General features: G+C 59.8%; 2 protein-coding genes across 4 annotated transcripts; both read right to left on the reverse strand.

Moving 5' to 3' along the window:
- Positions 1–3,073: 3,073 nt before the first annotated feature.
- Positions 3,074–15,923, reverse strand: HR (HR lysine demethylase and nuclear receptor corepressor). Of its 3 annotated transcripts, XM_088021417.1 has the most exons (19): positions 15,309–15,923; positions 13,775–14,555; positions 12,197–12,347; positions 11,930–12,117; positions 11,490–11,492; positions 10,319–10,483; positions 9,445–9,534; positions 9,170–9,285; positions 8,288–8,369; positions 7,734–7,897; positions 7,379–7,615; positions 6,997–7,162; positions 6,732–6,801; positions 6,442–6,572; positions 6,199–6,318; positions 5,979–6,094; positions 3,843–4,007; positions 3,292–3,420; positions 3,074–3,136 (listed from the first exon to the last, which is right to left on the reverse strand). In XM_088021417.1, exons 1-19 carry the CDS (start codon positions 15,921–15,923, stop codon positions 3,074–3,076), a joined length of 3,552 nt encoding a protein of 1,183 aa, XP_087877543.1. The 3 variants fall into 3 exon arrangements, with proteins under 3 accessions (XP_087877543.1, XP_027970173.1, XP_027970174.1); XM_028114372.1 differs by lacking the exon at positions 11,490–11,492; XM_028114373.1 differs by lacking the exons at positions 3,843–4,007; positions 11,490–11,492.
- A 1,494-nt stretch (positions 15,924–17,417) lies between these two features.
- HRURF (HR upstream open reading frame) lies at positions 17,418–20,284 on the reverse strand. The gene is made up of 2 exons (XM_088021418.1): positions 20,104–20,284; positions 17,418–17,871 (listed from the first exon to the last, which is right to left on the reverse strand). Exon 2 carries the CDS (start codon positions 17,520–17,522, stop codon positions 17,418–17,420), a length of 105 nt encoding a protein of 34 aa, XP_087877544.1. The 5' UTR covers positions 17,523–17,871; positions 20,104–20,284.
- Between the last annotated feature and the right edge of the window lie 3,698 nt (positions 20,285–23,982).

Raw genomic sequence — 23,982 nt, forward strand, 5'->3', positions numbered from 1 at the left:
AGGAAGGCAATGTAGGCAGCCTTGGAAACAGGGCCAGGGATGGGCAGGCAGGGTGGGGCAAGGGCGTCTGTGACTCTAGAGGCCTCTGCGGAACAAGGAACGCCGTCCCCTTGCAAAGCAGGGCGGTAAGGAGGGCAGTAGCCCAAGGTACAGGGCGGGGGAGGTTTGGTTGAGCCCGTGCCCTGCCACTAGCTTGCTGAATGACCTCGGGGGAGCCACATCTACCCTCTAGGCCATCTGTAAGATGCAGACATAGGTGGATCCTGAAACAGAAAAGGGACATGAGTGGGAAACTGGTGAAATCCCAGTAAACTCTGTTGCTTGGTTAATAGTGTATGGATAACGATTTCTTGTTTTGATTACTGTGTCATCTTTGTGTAAGATGTTAACATGAGAGGAAGCAGGAGGAAGGGTAATCGGGAACTTTACTATATTTGTGACTTGACTGTAAATCTAAAATCATTTCAAAATCAAAAGTCTAAAAATGTACTTTGTAAGAAAAGAGAGGGGCGCCTGGGTGGCTCAGTCAGTTAAGCATCTGCCTTCGGCTCAGGGTCCTGGGATGGAGCCCCTTGAGTCCGCTTCTCCCTCTCCCACCGCCCCTCCCCCACGCACACTCTCTCTCGCAAATAAATAAAATCTTAAAAAAAAAAAAAAGGAAAAAAGAAAAAGTTGGCAGTGGTTGTCCACATGCTGGAGTCACTTCCAGCCCTGAGAGTTGCACTTTGGTGACATGTGGGCCAGTGAGAGGGGCGGGAACAGAAGGTGGACAGTGGGGATGCTGGGAGAAGCAGAGGCCCCAAGGGCAGCACCAGACAGGGGGTGAGCCAGCTGAGCTTCCACGAGGAAGAGGGCCCCCAGGTGCCGTCTCAGGGTCAGTCTCCACCTGGACTGGCTTCCTGCCCAGGGCCAGTCCTGGAACATTTGGTCCACCTGCTGTTTACAAGAGTCAGACCCAATATGCCCTTGAGGGTGCTATGGCCTGTCATGAGATGGGAGGCGGGGCAGAGAGGCCTGTGGAGAAGACAGAGGCCTGGTGACTGGGCCATCTCTGTCTTCCCACAGGAAGCACCCTGTGTTTGGGGTTCTAGGGTGACATTAGGACACAGCTATATAAGGTGAAATGTAGGTAGGGAAGAGTCACTCGGTGCCACTTGGAACATGATCAGCTATAAAGTGTCCTTGTTGGAAGGAGGACAGAGAGGACAGCAAGCCCATCTGTGAAGTCCATTAAGGGCTGAGACTAATGTAAAGGAGGCTCTAGTCAGGAAGCTTGGTTCAAACCCCAATTCTGCTGCTAAATCTGCTGTGACCTTGTGTGACTCACTTAACCCCAGCCTGCCTCTCTCCTCTTCTGTAAAATAAATATAAATAATGTCTACTTCAAAATCATGAAAAGTGAAATGAAAACAGTTGCAGAATAAAGTGTAGGAGCTCCTTGATTTTCTTTTTTCTCTATCCCATGAGAATGAAAATAACCTAGTTCTGCAAACAATGAAGAAACCGGATTTTTTTTTCTTCTTTCAAATGAGGAATGGTTATGTGAATCACAGCAAAGCCACAGAAGGGAACACAAACAGCCATTTAAAATGGAGGTTAGGCAGTAACACAGAAAATGACCACAATACAGTGTTAAAAGGAAGAAACTGAGTACAAAACACACCGACTCAGTCATGTATAAAACAGCTCCTTGGAGAAAATACGAGGAAATACACCGAAATGCTAATAGTGGTTGGGTTCGGGGTGAGTGGAGGTGAGCTTACAGGTGACTTTTTCCTATTTTCTAAATGTTCTGAAAGTATATTAGATTTATAATAAAAAAATTTTATTTCATAAAAAAAAAAACATTCCCCAAACCACTGCAGGAACAGTTAGGTATCCCAAGAGTCGGAGCATGCTGGCGCTACGATGTACAAGGGCGCGCGGGCAGGCAGAGTCGCACAGAGGGCCCTGGGGGTGGGGAGGGGCTGTCAACTGTCTCAGGCAGCGAGCCAGTCCCTGGGGAGTGGGCCTGGGGCCAGCCGCGGGCACCGAGGGCAGATGGCTAGGCAAGAGCTCTTCCGGGGCCGCACTCCCAGAGCTCCAGGTCGGGTCAGACAGGAGAGCTGGGGTAGCCTGCAGTTCCGGGCAGGCTGGGGCTCCCAGATCTCCGTAGACCCAGCGCGCACAGGAAGGCTGCCGTGCCGCTGAACCCCAGGGCTCTGCCTTGTCCGCGGTCTGCTGTCAGGAGCATCCTCAGGGCCCAGGCCCTGGAAGGTTCCATCTGCTCCTCAGGGGGAAGGAAGGATCCAGGCCCCAGGAAGAGGAGCAGGCCCGGGTGTTTGAGGTCCCTGTCATGGTGCCCCCCAACCCCACTCCACTTCCTTGTCTCCCCTCCCTCCCCAGTCCCTGTGGCCTGCCACTCCAGCAGCATTCACAAAATAACAGCCTTTAATGGAAATCATGAAGGAGGGAGGCGAGACGGGGGAGCAGGGACAGGGCATCGCCCATATCATTCCCTCCAGCCAAGCCTGGGCAGTCTCCTGATGTCCTCCCCCTCCCCACACTTCACTGTTGTCTGGCAAAAGGGCAGGATTTCAGCGGCCCCTTGTCCAGCATGCCTGCAGTGCGAAGGGCCACCCTGGAGCCCAGTGAAGATGTGGGTGGTGTAAGCAGAGCTCGGGCAACAGGTGGGACAGTAGGGGATGAGGCAGCAGAAGAAGGTGTTGCTTAAGCCAGAACGATTCCCGAGGCCCCCCAAGGAAGGGCTGTTTGTCTCTTGGGTTCAGGGGGCAGGGGTCGGAGGGAGTCATTCACCCCCAGTGTGGGCCTGGTACCATGGAGAGGGATGCAGGGACGGAGCAGGTGCCAGCCTGTGAAGGGCAGTTGTGAGCTTCGATGGCACCGTGGTTGTTGGCTTTAGGGCCCAGGTTGGGGTGGGGAACAGGGTGCCCTGCCTGTGCCCAGAGTGGAGTTTGAGGGATTGATCAAAAGTCCCCAAGTGCCCCAGCGTCATTCTCTGCTGAAGCTGTGCTGGGACTGAGCACCTGATCTACCTGCCCCCCCTAACCTACCCCAGACACTCGGGATCCCCCTATTTAGCCTCCTGTAATGTTCCCACAGACACCTTCACTGCTTGGAACACAGCCCAGTCCATCTAAGAAGAAAGAGAAAGGACAAGGTGTTTATAATCACATTCCGGGGCTCTTCCCACCCAGAAGGTCCCTCCTGGGCCCAGGCTGGCTGCTTGCTTCGCACAGAGTGGATTTGCTGTGCCATCCCAGCCACCCTCCTGGCCAGCGTCACACTCACCTGGGCATAAAGCAGGCGGCGGTCAGGGGACAGGCTGGGTCCCTGGTGGCAGAGCTGAGCAGAGAGGGCAGAGGTCTCCGGGGACAGGAAGTGCTGAGTGACACTCACGGTGCTTACCAGGCCCTGCACCTGTGCCAGAGAGGAGGTGGGCAGAGGGTCAGTGGAGACTCGGGCTCACGCATCCTCCCCCTGCCCCTCTTGTCCCCGAGGTCTACGTCCCATAACAACCCCCACCCAGCTCTCAGAGAGCGGAGGCCCTGGATCCAGCACCAGGCACCTCAAAGGGCGTGGCCAAAACCAGGCCAACGGGAGGCCAGAGAGGGCACAGGCAGGGTGAGCGTCCGAGGACACGAAGCCCAGCAGGACTACGTGACTTCCAGACCACTCAGCCTCTCCTGCCCTTACAGTGGGGTGGGACTTCCTGCCCTGCCCAGTGCTCAGGGCACTGGGAGGGGTGAGGCCCGGGGTCCTCCGGAGCACTGTGGTGTCAGCTCTGGCTGCTTCGCATGGTCTGAGCGCTCTGCAAAGCCCTTGGCCTGCTGGGGAAGCACCTGGTGGGGAGCCCCGGCAGGCACCAGCACGGCCTCTCCAGGGGCCTGCAGCAGGGTCCAGCAGTTCACGCCCCACTCCTCCCGCAGGCGCCGCCGCAGCCCTGCATCCAGGTAGCAGTAGCCCGGGGTGCCAGGCTCCAGGTTGCCTGCTCCGGCCGGGCACACCTCAAGGAAGAGAAGGGGGAATGAGCAAGGGAGGGAAACGAGGAAAGGGCTGCAGGATGGGGCACAGACTTCCCAAAGGCCAGAGGCGCAAAGGCCAAGAGCTGAAGTGGCCAAGTCTTGAGGGCAGGTGGGGGCGGCCATAGGGGCGGGAGAAAAGGCTAGGTGGTGAGGGGCTGGGGCTGCTCAGGTCGGAGGTTTGGCTGGAAAGAGTGTAGAGGACAGGATTAGGGGCTCCAAGTCTGGCGGTCTAAACCCCCACTTTTCTTGGGGCTGGATGCCTTTGAATAGCCTCTGTGTCCCTGGCCCTGGACCCCTTTCTCCAAAAACCCAGAAAGATGTCCTGCATGGTCCCAACTCATAAACTGTCTATACCAGGAGCTCTTAACCTGGAGTCCCATGAATGTCCTGCATTGGCTGCTAAATTGTAGGCCACCAGATAGCTCGATGTCCCTGGGGAGACCATCTGCAGCATCGATCAGATTAATGTAAGATCCCAGATCCAGGAAAGGCCACACAGAGGCTTTGATGCACCGTGGATGTACAGGCTTGCCTGCCAGGCTGAGGCCTCTGAAGCAAGCATAGCTATGGGGGAGGTGGGGGGCCTTCATCAGCCCAACCAGAGTGGGGAGCTCCTTGGGCAGACAGGGACTCATGGGAGCCAGAGAAGGAGATGCCCAGGGAGTTACCTGCAGAGGTGAATGCCAGCATCATGGTCCACCTGGCCACCAGCCAAATCCACCCCTTCAGTAGGACCTCAGCAATTGTCCCTGGGCTTAGGACTCAGGGTTCCAAGACTGGGCCATGGGGCAAGGGGAGGCTGGTGAGCCAGCCTGGAACCTAGGGTGGCCCCAGGCAGGTGCCAAGGCTCTTTTGCCCTCAGAATCCATCCTGGAGCTAGATCAGTGTTTCCCAGGCCACCCAGTGAGAACATGCCCCTCCAACCTTCTCCGTGAATCATCAGGTTTGGCCATATGAGACTGCCTAGAGCGACCACACCCAGACTAGATGAGGCCATCTGTGTATGAAGGTGTGCTTCTGTCTGCTTCCTTCGGCGTGTTCCGGCATCTGTGTGTATATTTACGGGTCTCTGTGTGTTTGTCAGTGTGTCTGTAGATACGCATGCCTGTGGGCAGGACGGTGTGGTGGACAGCCATGTTAACACCTGCATGTCTGTCTGTGTGTGTGTTTGTGTGTGTCTTTAGCAGGGGTGACACCTGGAGGATGGCTTTCTCCCAGGACAATCAGGGTTCAGCTGGACTTTAGAACCCCTGGGCCTGCCCTAACCTTAACACTGGCCTTCCACCTCCCCAGCCCCCTGGAGCTTCCTGCCTCCTGCTTATCCCCTCATCTTCTCCTTCCCTGCCCCTTATCTTGGTCCAGTCTTTCCCACCCACCAGGCTGCCTCCTTCAGCCCTCACTTGCTAGCACCCCAAAGAGCACCTCCTTATAAGATGTAGATCACGGGGGCGGGGGGCTACAGGAGGGCATCTCAGATGGGCTTCCCTTCGCCCTCTGCCACCTGGAGCCCTTGCAGGGGAGGCTGTCTGCCCCCAGGAGAAACAGGGCTATGACCTAGTCTCAGGTTTCAGCTCTACCACTCAGCTTCAGTTTACTCATCTGCAAAATGGGAAAGCAGCAGTGCCTGCCACACAGGGTGGTTGTGACAATTAACCGAGATCATGTACCCAAAGCCCTTACACAGTGCCTAGCCTGCAAAAGCTCCAGCTCTCGTTTCATCTCTCGGTCCCTGCTCACTCCCTGCTCTTTCTTTGTGCCCCACCACGCAACTCATAAGGTCCCAACCTGCCTTCTCTGAGTGAGTCAAGGCCGTCCAGCTCACCTGGGGGGTGGGGAGAGTGAGCACATGGGGCACGCACAACAGGGAGAGAGCTTCAGGGCCTGGGAGCCCCCACTTCTAGGGAGCATGAGGGCAGCTCAGGGGAAGGGGAGGGCTCCCAGCTCCTTCCTCACCATCTGGAGAAAGCGGCGGATGCGCTGAGCGTCCTGTGCTCGGAACACGTGCCAGACAGTGCTGACCTGGCTGCCTGGAGACCAGAGCCCCTCCCCATCCAGGCCTGAGAGGAAGTCTGTGGAAGAAAAACAGCTCAGGGGGGCCCGGGGATGGTGGGGGGAGAAACAGCATGTCTAAATTTGCAGACTGTCTGACCCCTGCCTCTGGCCCAGGACCCACCTTTCTGTGCCCGGTGCCAGGTAGGCGGCGGGGTCTCAGCGCGTACCAGGACGCTGACCAGGTCGGTCACCTCCACACAGAGGTTCTTGGTCCCCAGGTGCCCACGGTGCGGGCTCACACCTGCACGGAAGCAGAGAAGAGACCAGCAGGTCACGGGCCCCAGGACTTTGGCACAGACACGCCTGTGCCCAGAGGTAATAGGCATGGGATCAGGGGCTGGGCAGGAGTGGTGTGGGCACTCACCATAGGCTGCCCACAGCTGGGGCTCCAGTGGACGCAGGGCGGGGCCAGGTGGGAGGTAGGAAGCCAAGTTGAGTTTCCCGTGGCGGGCACAGTACTCGGGGAGGGGCAGGCTGGCAGCCAGGTTCTCCATCCTGGAGGGGGCGGGGTCATGCCCAGCCGACTCAACCCAGGCACCCGAGATCCCCTCAAAGCCCACCACTACTGGGGTCACTCCCAGAGGCAAGAGGGTCACGGGGTGAGGGGCAAGGGGCTGGTCAGAGGCTAGGCAGGTACTATGCTACTATACACACCTGCTGGTGTCCTCGTCCCCCAGAGCTCTGTGCAGCAGGAGGACGGAGCCCTCGTCTGACTTTGGGCGAACTAGGGGAGGAGACATGCCATTGGCCCAGGGGAAGAACCTCCTTGCCCAGAGGACTCGGGCCCCGTGGCAGCAAGAGGGTCTAGTGTCTGCCCTGGGCTCTGCTTCCAGCAAACCCCCCCTAGGGTCACCATGGGACTTCGCTGCCACCTGGCTCAGCCTCCCAGCTCCCCCTGCCCCACATCAGGGACACTTACTTTCAGGCCGGGAGAATCCCTCCCAGAACGTTGCACTGTGGAGGCTTGTGGGCTGGGGAGGCCCGAGGGGCGTCAGTGCCTGCACCTGGCCTCCAAGTGCCCCAAGAGCTTCCGTCCCCCACAGGTTGCCTCGCAATGTCCTCTGAATCCCCGACACCAACACGGGCTGCAGTGAGGAAAGGCAGAGGGATGCAGGGGGAACGACCAGACGGGCAGCCCCCTTGGCCAGGCCGGGGCATGTTGTAGGGGACACGAGACTCACGTGGGGACCAACCCTGCTGCCCACTCTGGGTGATGGGCCAGGTCTGCCTGGGCCTGGGATGAAGGCTCTGAGGGTAAGCGAGGCCGGGAGAACTGGGAGTCAGGAGGCAAGGAGCCTCACCTGGCCCTGCCTCCAGTGCTCCTGGAAGACATGGAAGCCTCTCTGAGGCCTGGGCTCCTGCAGCCACAGCAGAGCTCCGGGAGGAGGCAGCCGGGGCCGCACTGGTGAGAGGGGCAGGCCCAGGCCTTTGCGCAGTCCTGGCCCGGCCCGCAGCCCCGGGCCCAGGGCTTTCTCCTGGATCTTCCTTTCCACCACCTGCGCGATGATGCTGTCCAGGATGTTGGTGATGCGGTCATCCTGTGTGGACGGAAGGCCAGAGGGGCAGGATGACTCAGGACCTGCCTTACTCCACAGGGAGGGCCAGCCCAGCCTGTGTCCCCAGGGTCCCCAGGCCTCCCTCTGTGCCCTTGCTCACGCTGGGCAGGGCAGGAGTGACCGGGGCAAAGGCCATGTGTATCCGCTCGTGCCCCAAGCAGAGTTTGACAGCAGTGGAGGCCAGCAGTTCACAGAGAGAGGGACAAGGTAGGGGCCCTCGGCCGGCACGGTCCTCTGCCGGGGTCTCGGTGGAGTCCGGGGTCTCTGGCAGGGAGGAAAATGGTGAGGGGCTTCCCCTTTTGCTCGAGGCTCCACTGCCCACAGGCTCTGCCCTCGTGTCCTGGCCAAGTCTCTCTCCTCACTGGCGCTGCCCGGCTCAGCTGCTCTGGAGGCGCTCACCTCCCACCGCCTGCCGGCAGCTTCCTAAACCTCTCCGGAGGAGGAGGGGCTTATGATGGGAGTCTGACTGCAGAGGGATGAGGGGACTTGTCCTAGATTTTATTCAGATTTATTTCCTCAGGAATGATTTGAGAAGAGTGATGGAGACTATGGGGGCACAGGATGGCTAAAGCCATTCCAATCTGTCCTTCGGACGCCAACCCCGCAGCCCAACCTCCCTGCACAGTCTGAGCAAGGTCCAGGGGAGCTGCTCACCCTCTTTGATGTCCTTGGTCCTGTTGGTGTCCCCGTTGCAAGAAGACTGTGGAACTGGGGGAGTTTTCTCTGTCGGCTCCTTCTGTTAAACCCATCCACCACCCCCCAACCCAACCAGAGATTTAAAAGCGGCAAACATAGCTCAATCCAATTCAACCCACAAGTATTAACAACAGACTAGAAAATTGTGTTTAGAGGGAGCAGAATGTTATGTGATATAACATTAGGTGGGAAAAAGTTGCTCACGGAATTCCACACACAGTATTGATCTAAAATGTACAAAAATAGGCTGAATAAATATATAGACAAGTGACTGGAAAGAAAGTTGTCAAAATGATAACAGTGGCATTATAGCCTATTGCTGTATTCTTCCTTATACTTGTTTGTATTTTCCATAATGGGCACGTACCAGTGTCTGGCACACAAAATGCATTCAATAAACTATTTCTTGAATGAATCATTTTTATAATAAAAGCATGAACTTTATAAAACCTTTGTAAAATGCATGCTGAGTGCCTGCCCTATGTTAAGAGCAGGACATAGAGAGAAGGTGGGCCCATACTCCGCCCGCAGGAGCCTGTGCCTGGGGAGTGGAGAGACAGGGCCCGCCAGCGAGCAGCTCCAGCATGATGGGGCAAGTGCTAAGCTGGAACACGCACAGAGTGGCAGGAGCTCTGAGCAAACAGAGAGGGAGGTGGGGCCGATGCTAGAGCTCAATCCATGGATCCTGATCCCCAGAGGAGAGTGAGAAATAGCTTGATTTTACCCAGCGTCCGTGTCCCTCATCCCCATCAAAAGACAAGGGCCAAACCCTGCCAGTAATTTCCAGACACACTGCCCAATCTTGGGGCCCTCACCAGCTAGTGCTGCCCAGCTTCTTACCTGCTGGCCCCCATCCCCAGAGGCCCACACTCGGGCATCAGCTTGGCAGGGGCAGTGCCCCCGGATGTCAAACTTGACCCAAACCTCGTGCATGGCGGTGCTCAATTCTGCCAAGGCTGTGAGTGGGGAGGGAAGATGGAGTTTGGTAGTGAGTGTGGACAGAAGGCCATCCCTGTGCTGCTTGGCCTCACCAAGCAGGAGGGCATGGGATTGGGCTGAGCCACATCCAGACAGGACCTGCCCTCTACACACCCCACCCCTCCAAAATGGCTCACCCTGGCTAGAAACGAATTGGGTGAGCATCAGGGAACTGGCAGTATGCCTGGCCTCTTGGGGACACTCCTCCGTGGACTCCTCCTGAGGGCCTGTGAGGTAGGAAGAAAGAAGCTGCAGGTCAGGAAACCAAGGTAACCACAGCTTAAGGTCAGAGAAGAAGCACAAGGGCATGACATCTAAATCAAGGGACTCGACAATCCATAAATCCATAAAACATGGGCTTCTGGGACACTTGGGTTCAAGAATAACGTAGGATTCTTTGCTTGTAGAACGCAGAGACTTTAGAAAAATGCTGACATACATTGCCAGGACTCCAAGATGATCTTGTAGAATACAGTGTTCTCAAACATTTCTGACCCTGGAACTCTTTTTGGCTACCTCCACTGGAACACTGGGAAATTTTAAGCCCTCAGGTGACTGAGTGGAGCCAAGGGAGAAGCTGAGAACCATGAAAAGAGTAAGACTTGGGATCATAAGGTCTGAGTCTAAATCCTGGACCCAACACTTCTTAGCTGTGTGACCTTGAACAAATCACTTAACCTCTCTGAGTTTTTCTTAACTGGAAAACGGAGGCAATATACCCACCTCACAGTGTTGTAAGGTTTAAAAAGGTGCAAGCTGAGCAAAGTGGGAGGCATAGAGTAGGCACTCGACTTCTTTTAAGGGTGGGCAAGGACACAGGCGTGGCCCTCTGATCTGGGGAGAGGGAAAAGTCTGCTCTAAGGGGCATTGAGCTGTGGTGGCTGAGGCTGGAGCTGGGGGCGGAGGGTTTCTTGGGGAAAGGCAGCCCAGAAATGGCCACAAACCTTAGAGCCGCCCTTTCGAGGCCCCCGTCCCTGCCCTCCTGCCCTCAGCCCCCAGCTCCTTTCCTACCTGCTTTGTCCCTGGCCCTCCTAGCACCCGCCATGCGGCCACAGGCCACACACAGCCGGTGGCTACAGTGGGGGCATTTCCAGTGGGTGTTGAAGAGTCCGCGGTGGCAGCGGCTGCAGCAGCGTGGAACGCCTGGGTTGTCTTCTGTCCTGGCGGGCCCCTGGCCTGTTGACCACGGGAGAGAACAGGGTCAGAGGAGGCTCAAGCCACAGGTCCCTTCTGAGGACCTCCAGGCAGGGATGGAGCGGAGTGGGAGCGCTTTCCGCTGTGGGGCCACCCTGGACGGGAGACAGGCCCCGGACAAACAGGCTCTGTAAAGAACCTCCCCACGGCCCTGCCTTCAGAACACCCGCCCAGGGACAGTACAGGCCTCGCCTCTCCAGGTCGTGCCCCAGGGATTTCCCCATCGGCCCTGAATTACAAATCCACACCATTTCCAACACAGTCCTCCCCTCACCTCCCTCCATCCCGAGGAGCTGTCCCTTCAGGGGACTCTGTATACCAGAAGAGGGAACCTTAGGAGGCCACTCCTCCCCTCACCCACACTTTCTGACTAAGCCCTCCTCGGTCAGTGGGAGGACGCCAGTGAGCATGCGTTCATTTACTCATGCTCCAAACACCTTGCCCTGCGTGGGGCTGAGTGCTGGGGACTCAGAGCTGGTCAGGGCCCAGAGCTGCCCTCCCAGTGCTCACATTCCGAGAGGGGAGATGGGCCCATAAACACGGCAGTGATCATGACACCACAGGGTGGGTGCTGGGGTAGGAGAACGGGGTGGAAGGGCAAGGGTGGGGATAGTGGGGGCAGCGACACAAACGGGCCCCGAGTGGTGAGTAAGTGTTCATTCATCGGGGAGAAAGGGAGGAGAAGGGCATTCCAGACAGAAGGAACAGAGAGTGCCAAGGCCCGAGGGGATGGACAAGCTGGGGTGAGCCGGGGAGGACGGGCCACCGGGTGATGTGGAGCGCTGGGAATCCAGGCTGAGGGAGTGGCAGGCTAGACCGGCTCGGGGCGGGGGGGGGCGGGGGGCGGCTGGACTTTCTGGGACAAGAGGGAGCCACCAATGGGCCCCTACCCAGGCTGCACCCCTACTGCAGGGGTGTGTACACATTTTCAAATGCACACATGGGGTTGTGGGAGGGCCTAGTAGGGAGAGCCTGAAACCAGAGGGACCCGCTGAATGCCTGGCATCCCACCAGTCTTTTCGCATCGGCCCAGACCCTACTAGCCTCCTGGGGCCTATGAATCTCAAACCGCAGGGAGGGCCCCCACTTTCCAACGCCCTTGAAGACACTTGGCACCCTGTTTTGTTTCCCCAGCAAACCCAGAAACTCTTAAGCAGCTGGACTGGACCAGGTTTCACACCCTCCCAACATCCCTCGCCCCGGCAAGAGACGTCAGAACCCATGTCGACTAGGAGTCTAAGCCAGGAACAAGGGCAAAGCAGGCAGGAGTTCTCCTGAGTTGGTATCAGGATGGACAGTGCTAATGGGAGGGACGGGCCCCGGGAGGGAGAGGCCCACACCCTGCAGGCCCCATGCTCCGCGTCAAAGCACTGTGACCACAAGATCCAGCCTTCCCTGGCTCCTGCCCGCGCCGTGGGTCCTGCTCACCTTCCCGCTGCGCCCAGGCCAGGGCTTCGCGCTCCCTCCGCAGCAGGCGGCATAGTCGGTCCCCCAAACCACTTAGTAGATGCTTGGCAAGGCCCTTGCTGAGCCGGGCCTCGGGGCCAGACCCTCCTCCCTCCTCCGAGCCAGCTGCTGAGTCTTCGTCCTGCGGCTGCTCCCCTCCCAGAGGCAATCTGGAGATAGGGCACAGGAAGGTAAGGAGGGAGCCCCGACTGGAAGGGTGCCGGGGGCACCCAGGGGCAACGGGCTCACCTCGGCACTTGCTGGGAGTGGCGGGCCAGCCCTCCCGCCTCTCCAGCTGCATGGGTACAGCTTTGGCATGGAGCCATGCCTGCCAGGGGAGCCGAACAAGATGTATCCTGAAGCCCTGGGTCCTGGAGGCTGGCCCTACCATCTTGGGGTCCTGAGGAGACAATGAAGCTGGTCAGGAGTCCGGGCTTCCCGAGCTTACGTGAACCCCAGGCCCTACCTTTAACCCCCAGCCCGCCCACATGCAGAGCCAGCCCAGCCCCTAGGCCCCGGTCTACGAAGCCTGATTTGGAGCTAGTGAAAGTGACCTAGGCAGCCAGAAACTTCACAGAATGGGCTGGGCGGAGAGCCTGGGAGTGCCCTGACAAGGCCTGACGGCCCAGAGGAGAGGTCCGCTGTGCGTGGCTGGAGCAGCTGGGACGATCACCCTGCCCCACATGCAAAATCCGGTTAGTGTAGACGTCCTTTTATCTTTTTTTTTTTTTTTAAGTAAGCTCTATGTCCCAACACGGGGCTTGAACTCACAACCCTGAGATCGAGTTGCATGCTCCACCGACTGAGCCAGCCAGGCGCCCCTCAGTCAGTGCAGACTTTGGATAGCTCCGCAGTGGGCTTGGTGATCCCGCTGGCCTCCTGTTCGCGTGAGGAGACAATCCGGGCATGGATGGAGGGTGCCAGAAAGTGAGAAGGCTGATAGTTTCAACACACGCTACAGGTGCAGTGACCCAAGAAGGGAGAGGGGCCAACAGCTTCCCAGCCCCAGCAGAGGCCTGCGAGAGCACGGACAGACCCACGCCAGGTGCAGGGGTGCCTGGGCGAGGCCACTGAGAGCTTCGATCCAGGCCCAGTGGTCCAGGAGGCTAAGAAACTGAAGTGACACTGAAGAGCTGAGACTGGGGCCAGCAGTGCTGGAATCACAGCGTGACAGAGGGTCCAGGATGCACCCAAAGTCCTACTACTGGCCAAGTCCAAACTGAGTTTCCATGATCCGGCTGGCCAAGGGAGGAGTTGTTCGTTCCTGGGGCGGGACACGGGGTCCTTCAGGAGGGGCGGTGCCCCAGACGGGGCTATGTGGCACAATCACAAAGATGAATGTTTACTGAGTGTGTACTCAATACAGTGCCACATATTCTTCAAAGCCCTTTATGTGAATTATGCCATTTCATCTTGCAGCGGTCTTTACGAGGTGGATGCCATCTTTATCCCCATTTTATAGATGAAGAAACTGAGGCCCAGAGAGGTGAAGTAACTAGCCCAGGGTCACAAAGCACCAGGCAGCAAAGTTCGGACCCAGGCACTCCGACTCCAGAGCCCATGCTCTGAACCGTGTTGTGACACTGCCACTGCCACATGACAGCTTGGGACAAGGGCCGACCTTGTCAGGGGAGGCAGAAGGAATAAGAAGCCACTTGCTGGCAGGCTCTGGCCTGTAGATGCTAAGGAACTCCCAGAGAACCATCACACCCGGATGGGAACCCAGACCACTTGTGTGATCCACTCATAAAGGGCCTAACGACCCCACCTCCCCACAGAGCCCCAGTCCTGGCTGCCCCTCCCAGGCAGGGCCCCCTGCACCCTTACCTCTGTGGTCATCATGCTGCACGGCCTCTGCCTTGTTCCCAAATGATGAGTCCAGCATCTCCTGCCGACCTCTGGCCCCCTGCCCCGCACTGCCTGGGAAAGGGTTGGGCGGGCGCTTGGCAGCTGGGCTTCCACCCGCTCCCTGGACCTCAGGGCTGCTTGCCCTCTTGAGGGCCTGCAGCTGGGCAGAAGGGCTCTCCTCGTCCCCAGGGCAACCACCTGGACACCCAAACTGCTCAGAGTGTCGTGTGAGCCATGTCTTCTTTAGCTTGGTGTGATGGCTGGGTGGGCAGGCCCTGGGACCAGAGGCCTTGTTCACTTCCTCAATGGATTCACTGGGCCCGATGGTGCCCCCCTCCTGGCACTTCCCACAGGGGCCAAGACCTCCATCTCTAGCAGGTGGGTGAGATGAGCAACAGCCTCCCTGGGTGGCAGGAGGCCCAGGAGTGGGGCACCTTGATGTGGCTGATGGCCCCAGATGGTACCCAAGGCTCCCACCCCCCGGTAGAGTCCAGACGTTGCCAAGAGTATGAACCAGGCCCGGGGGGCACGGGGGCCAGGGGGTCCGGGGAACAGAGTCCGGATGCCCCAGGAGGAACGGGCAAAGGTTCTGATGCCTGCCGACTCCTGCCTCTCCATCTCTCTGGTGGAATGAAGGATGCTCCACTTCCCCAGTTCTCTGGAGATGCCCACCAGAGGCTAAGCCTAACAACCCAGGTTCCGCGGTTGCCAATGGTTCCTTTGCCAGCCTGAGGATGCTTGGATCCTTGTGGTAAAAGCCCTAAAGAGAGGAGAAGGGGTAGAGCTCGTGCTGACTTTGATCCCCAGTGCTTCAAAGGATGAGCAGAACTGCCGACCGGCAGGTGTGCGCCTGTGTGGCCTTAAGGGTCAGGAAAACACTGAAGAACTCAATCCTGGTTTGCAGACCCTGCTCCCTAAGTGCCTCCCCACTGCCCAGCTTACCCCCTCCCCCCTCCCTCCCTGGGATTTCTCAGACCTCTGCACAAATCCAGCAACTAAAGGGTTAGTGCTTGCCACCACCAAAGGGCCTCTGAGGATCTATTCAGATTGTTTGATGACGAGTATCATACTGATCTTAAAATAGCCTAAATCTTATTCCTGGGCATGGGGGTGGGTTGCCGGGGGTGGGGGTGGGAGGACAGGTGCCACAGACACAGGCCATGGGGACACCTGCACATCCCACTCCCAGAGAGAGGGCCTTGTGTGTCCCCCGACCCCAACCCCAAGACGAGACTAGTGTTCAGAGGCTGCAGTTCCCAGGGCCTTGTTCTGAGTGGACAATGAGTGAGTCAGTCCCTGAAATGGCCCAAAGTCAGGGAAGGCTCAGTGAGATGGAACAGCTCAGAGGAGGAATTGCTTGGGGCTGACTCTGTCTGAGCTGACAGGCTCCTCTACTAGGGTGCTGTCTTATGTTTTCGTCAGAACGGAAGAGCAGAGTGCTGTGGCCAGGCAGGGCCGCTCGGGAACACTGAGCGGCCTAAGCCCCAGGTACCCTCTCTGCTCCAACACTCACCTTGCTGCCTAAGCCGAAGGCAGAGGGCACTTTGGGCTGCCCCCCTGAGTACACCCAGGGGTGTGGGGCCAGGGGCCAGTCACATGGACGCTCTGGAGGCAGGCTGGACACTAGGTAGGGTGGCAAGCAGGTGGGCACCCAGAAGGGAGCTTGCTCGAGGATCTTGGTCTCCAGAAGGAAGGGGCAGTGCAAGGGCCGGAAGGCCACAGGGTCACTCTTGGGATGGCCACCATTATTATGCTCAGGAATCAGGGGGCCATAGCGAGGCGGGCACGCTGAGCCACAGAGTGCCAATGGGTGGGTAAGCATTGCCTCCTTCCAGCGCAGCCCCTCCTTGCTACCCAGCCAGTTGGCCTTCCTCTCCCCATTGCGGGGGCCTTCTCCCTCCACCTGTGGGAGCGTGTCCTTGGGGCTCTGGGGAATGCCAGAGGGAAGCCAGGAGTCTGGGGTGCTTAGGACACCCCTCCAAAAGGGAGCAGGCTCTCCCAGGCACAGTGCGCCCCGGCGCAGACCATCTCGAGGCAGGGTATCCGGCTCCTGTCCCAGGATGCCCTTCTCAGGGGCTGTCTTCTCCCAGGCTGGGGTGTCCTTCAGGAAGCTGGGCGTACTCTCCATCACTCTCCTGCCCTCATGGGGCTCTCCCAGAGGGGGTCCCTGGAGCATAACCAACAATGCATGAGCTTCTTAGGCACGTGCCCCAAGCACCGTACCGCCTGGGGCAGAGCTGGGCACCGCCCTGGCAACACCAAGGCAGCTCAAACCAGTAAGGCAAGTGCCAACCTACAGCTAGGCTCCACGCTGCCTGCCCACATGCAACTCGAAGGACCTGCCTGGGTGGGATGCTCAAGTGTGGGGAGGTCAGCCCTTGCCCCAAATGCCCAAGCCCACCTGGGCCAGAGCCCCTCAGCAGAGACCACCATTTCTAGGATGACATGTCCTTGCATTTGCTGAGCCTGGACCCTGGGCACGAGCCACAGGGCAGGGCAAGGGGCGAGAACCCAAAAGATGAGGTCGGTGGAAGATACTGCACTAGGGGACAAGAAGACAGCGTCCTGGCTTTGACTCAGCACCTGCTATGTGACCTTGGGCAAGTCATATCACTCCTCTGGGCCTCAGTGTGCCCTTGTGTAAAATCGGGTTTGGAAATTAGCAGTCTCAGAGGCCTCTTTCCACATTGCAGTCTGTGGGACCGGGGGTGGTGCTTGCCTACCCCCACCCCTCAGCCCCACTCAAGCCTGTAGGGGTGCAGGCAGGGTAGGCTGGAGTCACTGGGGAGAGCCGCCAAGGCAGGGCTGCTGGCTGGTATCTCTCCCTACACTTGGGCAGTCCCTGGTGTGTCTCTTCCCAGCTCTCTGTGGTTTCATGGCTTTGGAAGCAGAGTCCCAGGACAACTGCTGGGGGCTGAGATCTCCACCGCAGCCCCCAAGGGAAGGAGTGAGCCGGCACAGGAGAGAGGGATTAAGAGGCCTCAGCTGGGACGGGTCAAGCTGCTCGAGTCCAGCAGGCAGTGCCAGGGCCGCCGGCGGCCGCTGGTAACTGCAGCCTGGCAGGGGGAGGGAAGGAGGCGGGGAAAGCAGGCTGGGCCCCAGAGAGAGGCAAAGGAGGGAAAATTGAACGTGCGTGCAAAGGACCAGGGTGACAGGTGGCACCGGAGCCGCAGCGCTCCCCCAGCGCGGCCCCCTCGGCGGGCTGGATGAAGCCCCAAGAGAGGAGGGAGGTAGCCCAGGGAGCCGTGACAGAGGTCGCTCGGGTTTTCTGGGGCCACGGCTCCGTCGTGGTCCAGCCCCGTCGGGCATCCTAACTTTCAGACCTGTGGCGCCGTCCGGAGAAGCACAGGGAACTCACTCGCTGCCGGCGGCACGGGCTCGGCTCACAAATGCCCCGCTACGAATGTCCCCAGAAGGCCCGCCCCTGGCGCCCCCTCTCGGCGCTTACCTGGGCTTCGCGGGCCGGGCGCGGCGCGGGCGGCGGCGGTCGTCTTGGCCGGCGCCGGGCGCCCGCTCCCCATGGGCCGGCTCCGGGGCCTCCCGGCCGGCGAGCGAGGACGCGTTCTCCCGCTCTCTGCTCAGCGCGCTCGCGTTCTCTTTCCCCCGGGGCGGCGGGGGCGCTCTAGGGCCGCAGGTTGGAGGGGTCGGATTCCGGGATCTGCAGGATGCGGCACACGGCGCGGATCGGCCGCACCAGCTTCTGGGCCGAGGCCGTGGGTTGCGCCATGGGACGCCGAGACTCCGTGCTGCGCCGCGGGGAGGGCCGGGCCGGGCCTAGGGAGCGGGTGCCCCCGGAGGGAGAGTGGGAGCCGGGCCGGGGGGAACGTGCGCCCCGGGTCGGAGATGGCCGAGTAGGGGTGGGGGGAAAGGCCGAGAGGCCGGGGGAGGGGATCGTGCCTGGAAGTGGGGGCCGATCCCGGGTCCCAGGAGAGAGGCACCGGCGAGGGCGCAGCACGGCGCAGAGCGGCTAATGGAGGGAGAGCGCGGCGGACAGCGCAGCAGGACCTCTCATCGCCATCGCCAGACGCGCAACTGAGAGTGGGGAAGCTGCTCCGCCGGTTTCCTCCTCCAGCACCCTGCGGGAAACAGGAGCCCGTGATTCGGCGGCCCCGCCTGGGCCTGCCCCCTCCCGGGCCCCGGGGGCTTCCGCCAACGCCCCGGCGATGCCACCGGCTGCGCACGGGGAGAATGAGCCCTTTGTTCCCCCCTCCCCCCCCGCGGCACCCGGGCGCCTGCCGAGAGAGGCTCCCCCGGGGCAGCGTGCCAGCTTCCCAGCCGCCCCACCCTCCCGTGGGCCCGGCCCCGGAGCCTGGCAGGCGGGCAGCACCCCCACTATAGGTGCCAAGCCCGGGAACTGGAGCAAAGGGCGGGAGGGGCCGGACCGGGCCATGGTGGGGCGGGGTGCCCCCCGGGGTGTTAGGGCGGGGCGGCTGGGGGGGGCAGTGCCAGAGCTGGCAGGGGCAGTCGGGTTCTCACGGGTCAGTGATGGGCGCCTGACCCACGCCAGCCGACCCTGTGCCTCCCGGAACACTTGCTCGTGGTCCTTCAGCTCTGGCACATGGCACCCCCACTCCCCCACTGGCCCATGTCTGCCCTGCCTCATCCTGACCTGGCCAGGCTGCTCTTCACCATTCTTGACTCAAGCCCCCTTCCGGGGCCCAACAGCCGGCACTGGGTCCTGCCTTAGCAGTTCTGGGGAGACCTAGGCTCTAGTCTGTCCCTACTCTAAGGGCCTAGGTTTCAGCAAGTGTCCAGAGAGGAGGTGGGCCCAGATGAGGCCAGACACCTGCTCCAGCCTGGCATTCTGGGGGTCTGCCCCATCCCAATTCCTAGTGCTTCCAGGCCCAGCACTGGAGAGGAGCCCATGGGAGTGGCTCCCGGGAGGGAGCAGAGAGGAGGAGAGGAAATGGGAAAGCAGGGCACCCTCCACCCGAGGAAGCATCCCGGCTCCTCTGCGGGGGTGGTTCCAGAGCACAGACACAAACAGACAGATTCAAACACACACAGACAGATTCAGACACACATAGAAACCCACACGCCCAACGGGCGCTTCCCTTCCCTGCAGGCCCCCACCTCCCACCCCACAACTCCCCTTCCTCCCTCTGGAAGCCATCCTTGGCCTGCTTTCACCCAGCCTGGGACAGAGGCAGTACCATCCCACCCACCACCAGCCCATCGAAGGGATGAGTTCTCCGATGCCTCCAGCCTGGTCCCGAGTCACCACCCCTCTGCCATCCCTGGAGAGGGGAGCCAGGAAGAGCTGGGAGGGAGCCTTCTCCCAAGAGACTGAAAGAGAGGCAGGAATCCTTTTACCAGCTGAGGAGAAGAGGGGGCTCAAGAGAAGGAGGCCCGAAGGGGCGCCAGGCAGGACTTGGCTCATGTCTGCACCTACTCGCTCAGCCCCTCCGCCTCCCCCCAGAGGCCGCGTCTGTGGCAGGACAGGCTGGTAGGGGCTGTTTACATGACTGAGTTATTAACACTGCCTTCCTCCCCCAGCTCCCCTGAGGGGTGGCCTGGACCTCAGTGTGCCAGGGGAAATGATCGTGGAGGGTCTAATGTAGACTGCAATGCCAAGGTCCCAGGCCCCAGACCACCCCCCCCGCAACGAGGCTGGCTGCAGGGTGCAGATAGGGAGCTGGGGTGTGCCTGTGGTCCCCCATCTGTGTCCTCTGGCAGCTGAAGCTTGTGGGAGAGTCTGGGGGGAGATTCCTTCAGCTTAAGGCCTAGAAGAGGCTGGGTAGGGCAGGGTGGGAGCCTGGGTTGTCCTGGGCACTGAGGGCCTGTCACTGTCATCCTCAAGGAGATGGGGACTGTGCCAGGGAAGCAGGACAGACATCTCCCCACATCTCACCCCCAGTTGCCATGTCTGCTTTGTCAGGTCACAGTCTCTGGACAGGAACAGGACTCTCAGGACAGGCTCCTGAAATGCCCAGGGGGCCATGGGGGTTGGGGGAGAAGGCCCTTTCCACCCTCACCGGCTCCCCATCCTGCTCCACAGCCCATGCCACGGGCCCACAGAGCCCTTGTAGCTGGCTGTTCTGTGCCTGAGGACGCAGCAGATCGAAGGAGACGCAAGAGATACAAACACAGAAGGAAAGCCACACACGGGTGGACACAATGCTGGATTCATGGACAAAGGCAAGCTGACCAGCACCCCCAGAAGCGCCTGGGCCCACCCTGGGCTCACACCGACCCCTCACCCGCGCATGCACACACACACACACACACACTGATACCCACATTCATACTGACAAGCGCAGCAGTACTCGCGAGCCAGCTACCCTCACGCTGTCCCCAGAGCCCCTTACCTGGGCAAGCACAGTGCCCCTCGGGTGGACAGCCCCCTGCCCTGGGGAGGGCAGCAGGCGGGGGCGGGGGAAGGAGCCCCGGAGAGTCAGGCCAAGCTGCCACTAATCCGGGCGGGGAACGGGGGGGGGGGGGCACCCACGTCAGAGCGGGGACTGCCGGGTGGAGGGCATCTGAGGACATCCCCTCCCACACACGCGGCCGTCTGGGCACCTAGCCCTACTTCCCCAGCCCCTCCATCCTTCAGACAGCTGAGGCTGGCCTCCCCCCACCCCGCCCCCCACCCTTGTGGCAACGTCTGGACGGGCGGGGGGGGGGGGGGAGGGGGAATACCGGGGAGAATTCTCCCAGGACCTGGGGTAAGGGGGAGAGGAAGGGAAGTGTTGGAGATGCTTTTGGAGCCAGGAGGAAGCTCTGGAGCAGATGCTCCCCTCCCCTCGTGCCCACCCACCCACATCCCTGACCTAATTCCTCTTCTCAGTCCGCACCTCCCCAGTGCCCCTCCTCCCTCCCCCCACCTCCCCTCCCCTGCAGTCTAACCACCCCGGTAGAGAAAGCTACCTCATTCTGCCCCAGGCTTAGGACCTTCTGCCTAGCAACCCAGCTCTGGCCCCCAGGATTTCCTGAGTAGCAGGCATCATCCTCCTGCTGGGGTTTCTGCCCCCTACCCAGCTCTTGGGCATCCCGGCCATTCCAATGTTTATCGGGGACAAGGGGTAAGAGCCTGAGGTGCTCTTGTCGACCCCCTCATGGGCAGGGCAGTGCCAGCCCAGACTCCCCCAGTGTTGGAACAAGAGGCTCACTACCTACAGCCTCAGAGTGGCAGCTATGACTATTTCAGGGGCCAAGGGCATCCAGAGGCCAGAGGCAGGAAGGGGCACCCGGATGGACACGGAAGGGCCACAGGCTGACAGTGGCTGAAGAGGCAGGGCGAGGGAGGAGCCACCCAAAGTCCAAAAGCAGGTGGGGCGGTGTGGGGGCAGGAAACGGGAGTCCAGGAATTCAGGCCCCCACACACCCGGCAACTGGGAGGCAACGGAGGACCTCCTCACCCTCTCCTCACCCCCTCACACAGGCCAGGTGGACTGCGAAGCTGGAGAGTCAGCCCGGGGCACAAAGTGAGTGGGGCTAGTACCTGGGCCAAGCCGAGGCGTTTTCTTCCCAGGGGCCTGGCCGAGGCTGCTTCATCTCCTACACGGTGCCCAGTGCGGAGCCCAGCACATCTGTGCTCCAGGCCGGTTGGAACGGAGGCCCAGCCTAGATCTGCCTGGGCATCTTGGTGGACAATGGAAGGCAGAGGGCCAGGGCAAGCCAGAACCTAGGGGGCCCTAGGGCCAGGAGCCCCATGCAGAGGGAGGCAAGCACCGGCGGCAGATGTCTCGGTGATTCTCAGAGGGACACGGCAGGCCCTGAGGGAAGCCCAGCCCATACCCAGTGTTCCTGTCTCAGGATCACATGTGTGCTTGGCCAGAAATGCTCCAGAACTTGGAATTCTCCTTGCCCCTTCCCCTCTGGCCTCAGGATGTCTTAGAACCCATATAACTGCAGCAGCCATTTGGCAAATGTGTGTTCTAAAGACCCTGGCGTTTTCGAGGCTCTGTGATGGGCCCCAAGGAGCTACAGTGCATGAAGATGAACACGCAAGGCCATCTCTGCCCTTGAGGAGGTTAAATAGTCACTCCGGGCATTTGTTCTTGTACCAGCGAACAGTCTCTGGGGCCTCTGACGTGTCAGGCCCCGCACGGGCCACCATGGGGTGACTACTGGAGGCGGCATGTTCACCAATGAGTTCAAGGTGCTTCTAGTCCCACCCTGGGAAAGTGGGGGGAGCTTCCCAGAGGAGGTGACGCTCAAGCTCACAGGTCAGAGAATAAGTGGGCCTTTACACTGAGCCACACGTGTATGACCATATTTCACTTTGACTAAACCACCATTTGTTTCAGCCTGGGATACAAAAGTGAATAGGAGGCAAGTCTGTTCTTTTATGAAGTCACAATGAACGGGGGAGAAAATCTGATGTGCTCAAGGCAAAAACAGCATGTAAGAATAGATACGGTGCAGTCCGGATGAGCAATCAACTCCAAGGGGGCGGGGGCGCACTCACCCAGGGCTTCCCGGGACAGGGGGTGTCCGAGCTGGAATCACAGGGCACATCAGGGTAGGACAGAGCGTTGGGTAGAAGCAGATCGGGTCCGGGGAACAGCACGGAGCTATGAGACAGTCTGGGCTGACGAGGTGGCGAATACAAAGCCAGCGAGGTCTAGGGGAGGCCAGCTGGGAGGGGAGGGAAGGGCGATGGGCACACCAGCACAACCACGGTGTGCCCAGGTCCGGTGAGCAGGCCAGAGACCGGAAGCTTGGGAGCTTGGGGAGGGGTTGGCAAGTCAGGGAAGGCTTCTTGGAGAAAGCAGGTCTGTAAGCAAGGGTATGGGGGCTGTTCAGAGGGCGGGAGATTCATACAGCTGGAGCAAAGGCCCGGGGGCCGATGTGGATAAACGAGTGAACGAGAGCGCTCAGGAGTCAGAGAAGGCAGGAGCTGTGGGGCAGCCAGGCCAGTGAGGTGGGGGGGGGGGGCGGGGGGAGGTGAAAATCTTGTGCCTGAGAAAAGTGTCACCATTTCTGCCCAGGGGCCCAAGGGACCCTGCAGCCCATTCTAAAGCCCATTCTAGGAATGAAGGCAGGTGAAGCTTCAGCTCCCTCAACTCCCCATAGCTTCAGGCCTCCCCCAGTGCCCCCTTCCTCTGAGCTCATGTCTCGTTTGCCCATTCATCGCACACTCCTCTGTTGTGCACCCCCAGTTCAGGGGTGGGGGTCCTGCCGTTCCACGTCTGCCACAGCAACTTCTGGGCCAGCTTGCCTCGTGAGACAGGGCCCCCAACCACAGGCAGCACGACGGGGACAAGTGGCTTCGCCTCTCCAAGTCTCCGTTTTTCCATCTGTGAAATGGGTCTAAGCCCGACCTGCAGGCTCGTCAGGAGGAGTCAGGGAGACCATCTCTATAAAATGCCCAGCGCAAGGCCAGGCGCACGACCGATATTCGATCCGGGTCCATCTCCTTCTCCTTGCCTCGTCCTGCACAGTGGTCAAGCACACCGACTCTGGAGCCACACTGCCCGGTTCAAAGACGAGTTCTGCCATTTGTTAGCGTGAGCTGTGTAACCTCGGGCAGATCACCTGTCCTCTCAGTGCCCGTCTTCCCATTTGGAAAGGGGTGTTATAATAATAGTACCTGCCTCAGGAGGTTGTTGTGAAGATTCAGTGGCTGTATGTTAGGGGCTTAGAGCAGCACCTGCTGGGTTGTCACGTCCTACGTGCTAGCCGTTCCGAGACTCTGCGTCCTGAGTGTCTCAAAACGTGCCTGGCACCTGGGAGATGCTCAACAGAGATTTTTTGAGTGAATAAATGAAGAGATGCAAGGGTAGGCCTAGATAGGAAGTCACCGAACATCAATAGTGAGGAGCTAAACCACCCCAGCCGATTAAGTGCCTTCCCCAAATAAAACCCAGATAATCCCCACACCAAGAGTTAATCCATACTCCTCAGGTCACTCAGGGTTACCACCGTATGTCCCCTCTCCCCACCCACCTCTTTGCTTAATCAAAAGTGGGAAGGAAGCACAGGCACGGGGTGGCTGAGGGGAGCAGCCCTGGGACACTGTGGTGAGACCAGCACCCAGGGGCCGGAGGGGGCAAAGCCAGCACAGGCTGCCCCAGGGAGTAGAGCAGGAAGAGCCTGGGTCTCAGAACGGGGGAGACTCCGTGGATGGGGCAGACAGGACCACTGACCACAAACAACAGGAAGAAGCAGCAGAGAGGGCCACGGGAGGCCAGGCCAGAATTCTGCATCGTCTCTCCAGCCAGCCAGCCTGCCAGCCAGCGGTC

Source organism: Eumetopias jubatus, unplaced genomic scaffold (genome assembly GCF_037043125.1).
Source record: "Eumetopias jubatus isolate StellerSeaLion01/CBP00866 unplaced genomic scaffold, mEumJub1_p1.0 scaffold_2, whole genome shotgun sequence".
In the NCBI taxonomy this organism is placed as follows: domain Eukaryota; kingdom Metazoa; phylum Chordata; class Mammalia; order Carnivora; family Otariidae; genus Eumetopias; species Eumetopias jubatus.